The sequence below is a fragment of the Bufo bufo genome, chromosome 6, assembly GCF_905171765.1.
Source record: "Bufo bufo chromosome 6, aBufBuf1.1, whole genome shotgun sequence".
NCBI classification, from domain to species: domain Eukaryota; kingdom Metazoa; phylum Chordata; class Amphibia; order Anura; family Bufonidae; genus Bufo; species Bufo bufo.
Genome location: NC_053394.1, coordinates 212,733,727 through 212,747,658, shown reverse-complemented (window position 1 = coordinate 212,747,658; position 13,932 = coordinate 212,733,727). Strand labels below are relative to the sequence as shown.

The 13,932-nt window shown below is 45.5% G+C and overlaps 1 protein-coding gene across 5 annotated transcripts in view; it reads left to right on the top strand.

Moving 5' to 3' along the window:
* The window catches only part of DLG5 (discs large MAGUK scaffold protein 5), a 233,215-nt gene that overhangs the window by 197,421 nt on the left and 21,862 nt on the right, over positions 1-13,932 (top strand). For all 5 annotated transcript variants that reach the window (XM_040438900.1, XM_040438901.1, XM_040438897.1 and 2 more), the window contains 4 exons: positions 2,283-2,426; positions 2,575-2,702; positions 6,721-6,830; positions 9,078-9,187. In XM_040438900.1, the coding sequence (XP_040294834.1) occupies positions 2,283-2,426; positions 2,575-2,702; positions 6,721-6,830; positions 9,078-9,187 (492 nt within the window). The remainder of the gene's footprint in view (positions 1-2,282; positions 2,427-2,574; positions 2,703-6,720; positions 6,831-9,077; positions 9,188-13,932) is intronic.

The following is a 13,932-nucleotide window of genomic DNA, read 5'->3' as shown; positions in this document are numbered from 1 at the left end:
TTGAATGTGATTGCTTAATTCTGAACACAGCTACATCCCCAGTTATAAGAGGGTGTGCACACTTATGCAACCACATTATTTTATTTCTTTTTGTTTTCTTCCCTCCTCCTAAAAGATTTCAGTTTGTTTTTCAATTGAGTGGTACAGTTTATAGGTCACTTTTCTACCTTTAATAAGTTCTGAAATGATTTATCTTTGTCTCATTTTTTTTTAAATCACAGAAACCTGACATTTTAACAGGGGTGTGTAGACTTTTTATATCCACTGTATGTATGTGTTTATATGTATAATTTGTTATTTATTATTTCACCGCGTGCTTACAGTCTGTTCACTGTATATTCTTCCAGAATGTCGGCACTTATCTCCACAAAGAGCTTAGCTGTGGGAGCAGAGAGACTGCTGTCGGGGACAGCAGGGCTCCCCATAGAGAAGATATGGATGTTTATTTACCTTCCCGGCCTCCCACATTGCTGTATACACAGCGCTCAATTTGTGTTTATATATACATATCAGGAAGCAGCAGTGCCTAGCAATCATGCAGCTCTGTAGTGAGGCTGTACAGCCTTGTACAATCTCCCTGGGAGCTTATATTCCTCCCTTAACTGGGGCTCAGCCCCAGTTACATGAGAAATCGGGAATAAAAAAAAGTGTAATGTTAAAGGGCACCTGTCCTATTGAACATGGTACTGTATGTAAGCTGCAGGCAGCTTGTTATAGAGCATATTGATTGTGGGAAAAGATTCAGTATAAGGGCGTATTCACAACATTGTTTTGTTTTCCATTCTTCTGATCTGTCAGAAGAACATAATTTTTATTTTTTAAAAAGGATCCATTATTTAGAGCATGCATTATAATCAGTTTGCATCTGTTTTTGCCAGTTCCATTAGAGATAAACGGATCAGTTATTTTCAGTGCAAACTGATGCTAACTGAGCATGACTGATGCTCAAAATAACAGATACATTTTTTATTTTATTTTATTTTTTGGTTCTTCTGACATATCAATAATAATGGAAAACAAAATGGTGATGTGAATGCACCATTCATTAATTCATTGATTCATTCCTATCCGTGATCGTCAGCCCTCTCTGACTTTGCATACAGAAATAGCTGTCAATCAGTAATAAGAGCGCCTTATTGACTTCAAAGCCCAGAATGAGCAGAAATTTAAATGAATGAAATGCAACTTGAATATTTTCCCACAAAATTATGTATCAAACTGTTCTGCATCTCCTGCTCTAGAATATGCTGCTGGCAGATTTACACTGCATTTTCATGGTGAAAGTTCCCTTTAAATGCACCCAAAAGCCTTGTATGACCTTATAGGGAAGCACAAAGTGTAAATTAAAAAAATAAAGACAAAAAAACAAAAGTAAAAAAAAAAACACCACATGCCTCACAGCAGCTTTAAACCCTGCCCCAGTGAACATAACCTATACATCCTGTGTATCAAAACGACCATTATGGAAAGGGAAACCAATTGAAAAAAGTATTTTAGGGTACTTTCACACTAGCGTTTAAGTTTTCCGGTATTGAGTTCCGTCATAGGGGCTCAATACTGGAAAAAAAACGCTTCAGTTTTGTCCCCGTTCATTGTCAATGGTGACAAAACTGAACAGAGCGGAATGCTCCAAAATGCATTTCGTTCCGTTTAGTTGCGTTCCCAGACCAGAGAGCAAACCGCAACATGTTGTCGTTTGCTTTCTGTCTTGGGAAACTGATCAAGACGGATCAGTCATGACCCCCAATGCAAGTCAATGGGGACGGATCAGTTTTCTCTGCCACAATAGAAAACGGATCCGTCCCCCATTGACTTTCAATGGAGTTAATGACGGATCCGTTATGGCAATGTTAAAGATAAAACAACCGGATCCGTTCATAACTGATGCAGATGGTTGTATTATCAGTAACAGAAGCGTTTTTGCTGGACCCTGCCGGAGCCAGCAAACGTGCTAGTGTGAAAGTACCCTTAATTGCATGTTATGCTATGAACAAAAAACTAACTTTTTTCCCCATTGTATTTTACTTTTTCCTGGGTATAAAATAAATAAAGCCCCATGATAATTAACATAACTTAACTGAAAAAGTTATGGCTTTTAGCGATACGTGTACTAAAAAAAACGGAAAAGCTTGTGGCAAGGAAGGGGGATAAATAACCAAAGTCATTGACTGGTTAAAGATATGTCACTTTCTGTTGATCTTGCTTCTTTGGGGAACATGTGTCTTCGATTGCCAAACAATGATTGATGGTTGATCTTTCTGTTCAAATTTATCTTTCATTAGAATCTATGAACTTGGCATACCAACGAGTGCAAAGGGTAGACTGCACAGCACCACGTCCTGTGCTGATTTTAGGGCCATTAGTTGATGCTGTAAAGGACATGCTGGTCAAAGAGTCCCCAGGGAAGTTCTGCAGATGTCCTCTTGGTAAGATCATTGTCACATAGCGTTTTTGTTTCATGATATCCAGTCATTGTTGTACATTTATGGCACATGGTTTCTAGTATATTTTGCTTGTATCATACATTATTATAGTTTCATGATTATCTTTTTCTCCATCATTTTGTGTTTGCAGAGGTAATGAAAGCTTCTCAGCAGGCCATAGAGCGTGGGGTGAAGGATTGTCTCTTTATAGATTACAAGAGGCGCAGTGGCCATTTTGATGTCACCACAGTTGCTTCAATCAAGGAGATCACAGATAAGGTATATTTTACTCATCCAGTGTTATAAAATGTTAATGACAAGATAATAAAAATGTAAAGATAAAATAATTAACACCCATTCAGCTCTTAAAAATAAACACCCCACATCTGTATTGACCATCAGACCCCTAGAATATTAGATGGGTCAGAAAAAAGTCATTTTTATATACAATCTGTTAGGCTACAGATTAAATTTGATACCTGACTAAGGGTACTTTCACACTAGCGGCATGGACCTCGGGCAGGCTGTTCCGGCGGGTGAACAGCCTGTCGGATCCGTCCTGCCGCTAGTGAATGCGTGCCCCCGGACTACCGCTTCGGCCCTATTGACTATAATGGGGGCGGGGCGAAGTTCCGGCGTCAGCATGGCAGCACATGCCGAGAGGCCGCCAGAATAAAAGTACGACATGTCGTACTTTTATTCCTGCGGCCTCTCGGCATGCGCTACCGTGCTGCTGCTGGAACTCCGCCCCGCCCTGCCCCCATTATAGTCAATTGGGCCGAAGCGGTAGTCCGGGGGCACGCATTCACTAGCGGCAGGACGGATCCGACAGGCTGTTCACCCGCCGGAACAGCCTGCCCGAGGTCCATGCCGCTAGTGTGATAGTACCCTTAGTCAGGTATAAAATTTAATCTGTTCAATTAAAATAGTTTTTAGTCCTTTTCTATTGTTTCTGATTTTTTAACCCATAGTCCCAGCACAGTACATGTACGGTGTGCTGATCGGGCGGGCGCAGGACCTGCGCCCGCTCGATCAGCAGAAGAGAACCAACTATTACTGACAGCCGGGCCCCTGCTGTATCCACCAGCATTGGTGAAAACGGCTGATAAACCCCTTAGATGCCCCAGTAAACATTGAGTGCTCATCTAAGGGGTCTACAGAGTATGGCAGCCTGACACTTTACACAGGCCTCGGGGCCTGCCTGCTACAGAGGCCTATGAGGCCCAGCCACCAGGCCGTAGAATACAGAATGTATTTTACAGCTTTGAAACGGGTATCAGACCATGAAAAGTTTAAGTTCCATAGTGGGACAAAAGTAAAAAGTGTTGTAAATTTTTTTTTTACATGTGGGCAGAATCAGTGCTGATTTTCCTATTGAAATTAATTGGAAGCAGAAAAAAATGTGCCGTTTGAGATGTGCACATACACGTGTTTTTTTGCTTTTAAATGCTACATAATAAAAAGCTTGTGGGAAAAGTACTATAGAATTCAAAAATCAAAAACCTGAAAAACGCGTCAAGAACTTGTTAAAAAAAATAAAATAAAAAAAAGTGTGATTTTGAGGCGTAAGATTCAGCACAGATTATTATTATTTTTTTAACGTGTATTTTGAAAGTCAGCCGTGTGAACTGACCCTTAGGTATCACCTGGTTCAAAATGACCGGCTCTATAAAAATATCAGATGATCCACCTCATCAGGTAAACACAGTATAAAAAGAAAAAGTGTTCCAAAACAGCCATTTTTTTATTGATAATCTTGCCTCACAAAAAGTGTAATATCGAGAAATCAAAAAGTTGTATGTACCCCAAAAGGGTAACAATGAAATCATCCCACAAAAAATGAGCTCCCACACAAGACAATCACCAGGAAAAAAATGGCTCTCAGAAAATGGTGAAACATTTTTTCTTTTCAAAAATGCTTACACTGTGTAAAACATTAAAAATAGACATATTAGGCATCACCATGTCCGTAACAACCAGCTCTATAAAAATATCACATGATCTACCCTGTCAGGTGGAGGCTGTAAAAAATAAATAAATAAAAAGCAAAAAAAATTATAAAACCCTGCCATTTTTGGGTCACCTTGCCTCACAAAAAGTGCAATATCGAGCAAGCAAAAAGTTGTATGTACCCCAAAATGGTATCAATGAAAACATTACCTCATCCTGCAAAAAAAGACAAGCCCCCACAGAAAAAAATAAAAAATGGCGATGTAAATCAAATGCTTTGTGTAAAAGTGGTAAAACTATTTAAAATTGGTATCACTGTAATCGTAAACGTCATTTTTCCCTCACAATGCATGCTGCAATAACAAAACCCCAAAAATGTAACAGCAGAATTGCTGCTTTTTCTTCTTTCTGCTTCCCAAAAAAGTGAAATAAAAAATAATTAAAAAGTCGTATGTACCCCAAAGTAGAACCATTGATGATGGCAACTCATCCTGTAAGAAAATAAGCCCTATAACGTATGGTTGTCATAAAATGGCTGTACTGGTACCTCAGAGGCTGTTCAATAGCAACATGGCACCTATAAACCAATCTATCAAAATACGCGCTGAAGAAGCCAAAAGGTGGTCTTTCCCTTCTGAACCTTGCCATGTGCCCAAACATGCGTCCACATTTATGGCTTTTCCGTACCCAGTAGAACCTGCCTGACAATTTAAAGGGTGTGCTGTGTCTCAGCTGGCACACACTGGCCACAGCATATTGGGTACTGAAATGCCATAGCTGTAGAAAAATGTTCATTTTGCACCATCCACTGATTGTTAATTTCTGCAATGCTCAAGGTATGATGGGCGGAGCTCCAAAATGGGGTCACTTTTTGTGGCTTCCATTTATTATTTTACCCCTGACCATCTACAGTTTGTTAGGAAAAAATACATTAATAACTACATTGGGCCTCAAATGTGCATGGTGCGCTTTTACTCCTGAACCCTATTATATGTCGAAGCAAAAGATTAGGGCCACATGTAGGATGTTTATAAAAACAGGAAGCATAGCAAGGGATACTTTTCACATACAAGGGATTACTTTTCACCCTGGCACACTCTGGGCACAAAATATTGGGCACTGAAATGCTGCAAATTAGTTTGTGCAAAACACCTCTGGGGTCAAAATGCGCACTACACCCCTTGGTAAATTCTGTGTGGGGTGTGGTTTCTAGGGGCCCTTTTTGGGGGTGTCTTTTTTTTAAATTTTTTTATTTCACCTCAGAGCTGCAGGCCTCTGAGACCTGCTATGTACCCATACAGCAGTTTACAAACACATATGCCATGTTAAGGAGAAAATGGGTAACGAATTAGGGTGTGCATTATATCCTGTTACCCCTTGTGAAAATGAAAAAATTTGAGGCAAAAGCAACATTTTCTTGTAAAATATGTTTCATTTTCACAGCCAAGTTTTCTAAATTCTTTGAAATTCCTGTTGGGCCAAAGTGCCTACACCCTTTTAAAAATTCCTTGGGTGATGTAGTTTCCAAACTGAGATCACTTTTTAGGGGTTAACTTTCTACTGTTACCTCAGGGTTTTTTCAAATGCGACATAATGCCCCAAAACTATTCCAGCAAAATCTGCTTACCGTGTGCCCATACAGCAGTTTACGACCACATAGGGTCTTTCTGTAAACTGCAGAATCAAGGTAATAAATATTGAGGTCTCTTTGGCTGTTAAACCTTTCTATGTTACAGAAAAAAAATTGATTAAAATGGATTAAAACTGAAAATCTGCAAAAAAATATTGAAATTTTGAGATTTCACCTCCATTTGAATTTTCGTGAAACACCTAAAGGGTCAACAAAGTTTTCAAAATCAATTTTGAATAATTTGGTGTAGTATCCAAAATTAGGTCAAAGTGACTTCAAAACAGAATTGGTCCTTAAAAAAGTGGGTTTTGGAAACTTTCTTGAGCCCTTAGAGATAATTGCAGAAGGTTATTCACAATGTGTGTAGAGTGAAGAATCCAAGGAGGCCAACACACACAGGCTATTGTAAGTAGGGAGGAAATCACATACAATGCAGTTTGCAGGGCGACGACAACAGCTTCCCGGACACACAGATCCAGTATGTATTACTGGGAGGAGGGACAACCAACATGAAAAAAAGTTTAAAACTACTGTAGGAGCAGGTTTCAAACTGAATATCAAGGGACAACCTTTTTTTAACACAATGTAATCACTAACTAATGTAAAAAAAAAAAATTTCCATGTCATAGCGTTTACAAATACTAGACAGTTTAATTTCTTGCTTTTTGTGGAAAATAATAAACATACAAAATAAACTTCTTTCTTTTTATCTCTTAGAACTGCCACTGTCTTCTGGACATAGCCCCTCATGCCATTGAAAGACTTCACAGTGTCCACATATATCCAATTGTCCTTTTTATCCGGTACAAAAGCACTAAACAGATAAAGTAAGTTATATATTAGTCCCAACGATGTTAAGGCCCCTTTACAGTGGCTGAGCATCGACCAGATAATGGCTAACAAGCAATCGTAGGAACACTCGTTAGTAATTATCTGCTGGTGTAAAGGTGCTGCCTGTATCGTTTGTGAGTTCACCTAAATCATCGTTTGCCGGTGGCAGATCATCCTGTCTAAACAGCTCCTGCTGCTGGCAAACAATGGTTCTGTATGGCGACAAGCTATGGCATTTGCAATCGCTTCTCCCCATACTGTGAGGGAGATTGCTGAATGTAAATGCAACGGTCACCTTCACTAACGAGCAGGTGATTCCCAGGAAGGAACGATTCCTTCCCGACTATCTGCTAAATTGTGCAGTGTAAAGGGACCTTTCACACAAGAGAGATTTCCTTCCGGATGCAATGCGTGAAGTGAACGCATAGCACCCGCACTGAATCCTGACCCATTCATTTCACACATCATTTCTGCTTTCAGGAAAAATGCAGCATGTTCTGTATTCTGCGTTTTTCATGCAGACGTGGTTCCAAAGAAGTGAATGGGGCTTACATGAAAAACGGATTGCATCTGAATGTAATCTGGATGCAATGCGTTTTTCATTGATGGTTGCTAAGTGATTTGTAATTCTTCATTTTTTTTTCCTGTGTGTGAAAAACGCATCCAATTTATGAACCCAGTGCTCTACCGCCAACTCACTGGTGACTGATGGCTGCTGATAAGCATGAAGACATACTGTAGGCTGCATCAGTCACTGGTAAGGCAAAATGGCTGGTCATTTGGTTATTGAATCCACTGGAATCATGATTGGTTATTTGCTGAATTCCTTTTTCTGAGATATTATCCTTTGAATTGTCTAGCTCGTCCCACACATCAACAGAGCAAAATATGGCTACTTTCACACTGCCGGATCAGTTTTGCCCTAATGCATTCTGAATGAAAAAGGATCTGCTCAGAATGTATCAGTTTGCCCCCGTCCATCTCCATTTCGCTTTGGAGGCGGACATCAAAACTCTGCTTGCAGCGTTTTGGTGTCAGTCTGCCGAAACTGAGACAAACGGATCCGTTCTGACACACAATGTAAGTCAATGGGGATAGATCCGTTTTCTATGACTTTCAGTGGTGTTCAAGATGGGTCCCTCTTGGCTATGTTAAAGATAATACAAACGGATCCGTTCTGAACGGATCCGTCTGTGCAGATCCATGACGGATCCGCACCAAACGCGAGTGTGAAAGTAGCCTAAGGGCACTTTCATACTTGCGGTAGCTAGTCCACCGTGCTGCTAGGCCACAGTACGGCAAACAAGCTGAGAGGCGGACAGACAAAAACCGCAGCATGTTGTAGTTTTTATCAGGCTGCCTCTTGGCATGTTTGCCATACTGCGGCTAGACATCCGGTCCGCCCCCATTATAGTGAATGGGGCCAGAGCGCACGTCCGGTAGCACAGATCCGGCAGGCTATTCCCCCGCCGGAAAAGGACACCGCAAGTGTGAAAGTAGCCTAAATGTCTGAGATTTAAATTCAAGTATAGCTGCATGAGCTATTTAGTCATTTTCAGCATGGAGTCTAATCTGCAGATTATAGAGCAGGCAAAGCAGAGCAGATTCATATATAGCTTTGTGGGAAAAGATTCAGTATGCCTAGTATTTTAGACATTGAAATTATTGGTCATTGTGGACTTAGAAGTCAAGGAGGTGGTCCTATCAGTGATTGTATGCACAGTTAGGCCTCATGCACACGGCCGTTGTTTTTGTCCGCATCCGAGCCGCCGTTTTGGCGGCTCGGATGCGGACCCATTCACTTCAATGTGGCCGCAAAAGATGCGGACAGCACTCCGTGTGCTGTCCGCATCCGTTGCTCCGTTCCGTGCCCCCGCTAAAAAATTATATCATGTCCTATTCTTGCCCGCGCTTTGCGGAAAATAATAGGCATTATTGAAGGCTGTTTGTGCCGTTCCGCAAATTGCGGAACGCGTACGGATGCCATCCGTGTTTTGCGGATCCGCGATTTGCGGACCGCAAAACACACCACGGTCGTGTGCATGCGGCCTAATAGAGGGAGGCTGTCAGAGACAGTTGTCAATCAATAATAGGACTGCCTCCATGACTTCAGAGCTCAAAATGAGCAGAAATGTAAATATATAAATTTACATCTCATTTATAAATTATTTATACAACAAAAAAATGCTGCAAAATAAACAAAAAATATATATTAAAATTCCCTTTTTCTTTTTTTTTTATAGGGAACAAAAGGATCCAATCTTTCTACGGGACAAGGTAACACAGAAAAATTCCAAAGAGCAGTTTGAATCTGCGCAGAAAATAGAACAAGAATACAGCAAGTATTTTACAGGTGTGTTACAGGAAAAATGTTTGCTTCCTTACCCATAGATTGCACATCCAATGCATTCAGACCACTGCTAAACACACAGCGTGGCCCAGCTGCCACTAGGAGGCTGACACTAGAAGTAAAAAGTGTTGGCTCCTCCTATCTGGGCTATACCCACTGCAGATGCAGGAGCAAACCAGTAGGTAGAAAAGCAGTAGGAGCACAAGATAAAACTGTAAGCCAACAAGTCCTAAACCAGACAGGACCAACAGAAAACTTAGCCAAAAATGGTGGGATCTGTGTCCCCCAATGCATCCTACGAGAAAAGGATTTTACGGCGAGTACAAAAAATCCAGTTTTCTCTTGAATGCATTGGGGGACACCGCACCATGGGACGTCCTAAAGCAGTCCACAAGGTAGGGCAGCAATAAAACAGCCATACAACGCAACTAACTCACGGCTGCTTGCAGACCCCTGCGACCCAAACTGGCATCGGCAGAAGCCAAGGAGTGGATGTGATAAAATTTGGAAAATGTATGAACAGAGGCCCAGGTGGCGGCCTTGCAGACCTGGGAAGCTGAGGCCTGATGTCTAACTGCCCAAGAAGCCCCGACCGCCCTAGTGGAATGAGGGGTCAAACGAAAGGGAGGAACACGACCCTTGGCAACATAGGCCTCCTTAACTGCCGACCTAATCCAACGGGATATGGTGGCCTTGGAAGCTTGCAGGCCCTTGCGAGAACCCTCAGAGATCACAAATCAACCGAAGATAGAGGCGAAGCGCACTAACAACATCCAAACGGTGAAGCGAACGCTCTCTAGGATGAGAGGGGTTTGGACAGAAGAATGGAAGGACAATCTCCTCATTAATGTGGAATGAGGACACCACCTTAGGGAGAAAGGAAGGCACCGGATGCAGAACGACCTTATCCTGATGAAACACCAAGAAAGGGGATCTGCAAGAGAGCGCAGCAAGTTCAGAAACTCTGCGAATAGAAGTAATCTCCACAAGAAAGGCAACCTTAAACAAAACAAAGGAAAGAGAAATATCCTGTAACGGCTCAAAGGGAGAGGCCTAAAGAGCGTCCAGAACAATGTTCAAGTCCCACGGTTCCACAAGAAAACGAAAAGGCGGAACACGGTGAGCGAATCCCCACCCCCCCCCCCCCCCCCTCCCTGCAGAAAAATTCTGACTTGACGGCAAGAAGCCAGGGGTTTTTGGAAAAGAACAGATAGGGCTGAAATCTGACCCTTGAGAGAGACCAAACGAAGACCCTTGTCAAAGCCCGACTGGAGGAAGGATAAGACCCTGGGAATGGACAGGTAGAGAGGGTGGAACTGAGCAGCCTCACACCAGGAAAAATAAGTCTTCCAAGTACAATGATAAATTCTGGAAGACTGGGGCTTGTGTGCGTGGAGCATAGTCTGAATATCAGACTCTGAGAGACCGCGGAACCTCAGAATCGCGGTCGGGACGCAGAGGGATGCGCCACGGCGTGTCTGCGAGTAGGAACAGAAGATCCACGTACCATGCGAGGCCAGTCCGGGGCCACCAGAATCACCGTAACCCGGGCCAACTTCAGAAGCTTGAGAACCCTGGGGAGGAGCGGAATGGGAGGAAAGAGGTAAACGAGACCGAACTGGGACCAAGGAAGAACCAGAGCATCCGAGGCCAGTGCCTGAGGGTCCCGAGACCTTGCGAAGTAACGAGACGAGAGGCGAAAAGGTCTATGTCCGGGGTGCCCCAACGCTGGCACAGACGAAGAAACACCTCTGGGTGAAGAGACCACTCGCCCGGGTAGGGGCTGTGGCGACTGAGAGAGTCCGCCGCCCAATTGTCGTCCCCCCCGGGAATGTGGACTGCGGAGAGGAATGCAACGAAGGACTCCGCCCAGTGAAGTATGCAAGATGCCTCTTCCATGAGCCTCATGCTCCTGGTGCCCCCCTGATGATTCAGGTACGCCACCGCAGGGGAGTTGTCCATCTGGACACGGACTGGAAGACCGGAGAGAAGGTGTGTCTAATGAGAGCCAGAAAGATCGCCCCAAGCTCCAGAATATTGATGTGCAGGGAGGATTCCGCTGCTGACCACAGGCCCTGAGCAGATAGGAACCCGAAGACTGCTCCCCACCCCATCAGGCTGGCGTCCGTGGAGATCACCTGCCAACAAGGGGGAAGAAAGGACTTGCCCAGAGATAGGGTGCGAGGCAGAAGCCACCAGCACAACTCCTTGCGGACAAAACTGGGAAGACTAACCAGACAGTCGAGGCCCGGCTGGGACTTGTCACAGCTGGATAGGATTGCCAGCTGAAGAGGCCTGGAATGAAATTGCGCAAATGGGATAGCCTCGAAGGAGGCAACCATCCGGTCTAAAACCTGCATGCACGTCCGAAGAGGTATAGGGGACGGCTTGCGAAGGCGAACCATTGCATCTCGGAGAGCCACTACCTTGTCCTGGGGAAGGAACACTCGACAGAGGCGAGTGTATAAGGTCATGCCCAAGAAATCCATTCTCTGGCGGGGAACCAGGCAGGATTTGGGGAAGTTGACCAACCACCCGAACTGAGGCAGGACAGACAGGGTGATACGGAGGCTGGCCAGGTTGTCCTCCAGAGACGGAGCCTTCACCAACAGGTCGTCCAGGTAGAGAATAACTGCCACCCCCCGAGTGTGAAGGAGAGCAATTAGAGGGGCCAGGACCTTCGTGAAGACCCTTGGGGCGGTCGCTAACCCGAAGGGCAGAGCCACAAATTGGAAATGCAGAGAACCCACCGCGAAGCGAAGGAACTGCTGATGGGCCACGGCAATGGGAATATGGAGGTATGCGTCCTGTATGTCGATGGACGACAAAAATTCGCCCTCCTCCAGAGAGGCAATTACTGACCTGAGAGACTCCATGCGGAAGTGTTGGGTCCGAACCAGGCGGTTGAGCGCCTTCAAATCCAGGATAGGACGGAGAAAGCCGTCCTTTCTCGTGCTTTTTTCCATTGGGGGACACAGACCATGGGTATAGCTTGAGTTATTAGTAGGAGGGACACTATGCAAATGAAAGAGCTCCTCCTCCTCGGACTATACCCCCCGACTCCACCAGGAGGAACTCAGTCTTTGCTTAGTGTCTGGTGAAGGAGGTTGACACTCTGATTCTACTCCTTTTTGTTATTTTTATTCTAGATGGGGACACAGGTCGGCATGGCGCCTTCCTGGTCCCCCGTGGAGTGCCCGCCGCCGTCTTTGGGACGTTGCCTGGCTGCCTCCATTTCCCCCCAGGAAGATAAGTGGATCCGGGCTCGACCTGTTAGCTCCGGCATCCCACCAGCTCCTGGGTCACCTGCTGCTGCCCTCCTCCCAGAGCACTCCACTCCTGGAGTCAGACGTCTGAAGAGGTGCATCCCTGCTGGTTCTGAACGGAGGGAGAAGACTGCAGGAGCAGATAAGTATAACTGCAATCGCTCTGCTTCCCCTCCCCTCCCTGTCTTATGTCTAAGGGCCGCCTGGGTGAACTGAGGGTGTTCTCTGTCCGGGGGTTCTGGGGCATGGAGGCACTATACTGGCTAATCTCTCTGCTGGGACTCTCTGCTCCCTCTGAGTTTTTTTATTTATTTATGAGGCATGACTTTTCCCTGGCGGCGCCAGCTAACCTTGGACAGAACAAGGATTTTGGGCTGCAACTGCAGGCAGGCGTGCGTTCCTTCTTAACCCCCGCTTCGCTGTGTTCGGCACTGGGGGACATGTTTTCAGAAATCACAGGGAGTGGAGCGCGCAATTTTTTCGCGCTTCTATGACGCAGCCGGAGGGGGGAGCCTGACGCGGCCGGAGGGGGGAGCCTGACGCGGCCGGGGGGCGGAGCCTGACGCGGCCGGGGGGCGGAGCCTGACGCGGCCAGGGGGCGGAGCCTGACGCGGGAGGGGGGCAGAGCCTGACGCGGGAGGGGGCGGAGCCTAGCGCTTCGCTCCGGCATCTTCCTCCGTCTGCTACAAAGGTTCCCAGGCTCCTATCCGCTCCCCTGCTTCTCTCTGAACAGAGGCATCTTAATCAATCTGCTTCTCTCTGAACAGCTGTCTAGCTGTGTATGTGTGTGTATAAATGCCTTGCTTCTGATGTGAACGATCTCTAGTTCGATTCCCAGAAGACACTTTTAAGGTTTCTTTTCTCTAACTAACTGCAACTGTAGATTCTTGCATAGTTGTTCTCATGCCTAAGCCAAGTCACCTTCTCAGGCTCCAATGGGGTCCTGTTAGACCACTGGTGTTTGTGCCTCCTGCCCTGGCCCTGGACAGGATCTCCTTCCTGCCCAACCCAGCTCCTAAGGCAAGCTGGTAGCTCAGTGATAAGGCTGTTGCCCCAGTCCAGGCTTTCTGAGTTCAAACCACTTTCAGCCTTTTAAAAAAAAAAAAAAAGTGGGAAAAATGTTTATTTCTGTCCCAGCAGAGCTGGCGGTACCCGCCTGGGCATCTGCCAGGTCCTGCGCGGCCGCTGATTTGGCCTGAGTCGCCAAGGCAGCCATGTCCTTTTTGGACCGTATGGCAGTTGCCAATCCAGTGGCCCCTACCACTCCGTCTCCCCGCAGTGGTTACCGCTGAGGTCGCCTGACTAATAAGAGGCAGCGTGAGCGGTAGCATCCATCTTGGATGACTCCGTTTTCCCCCCTCGTCTAGAGGTGTGTTCAGACAACTCTCCCCCCCCCCCCCCCCCCTAAGGAGCGCAGGTCTGAAGGGGAATTGTCCGGCTCGGACGAGGTCATGGAGCGGGTCCCTCCGCCTAAGCTCCCCA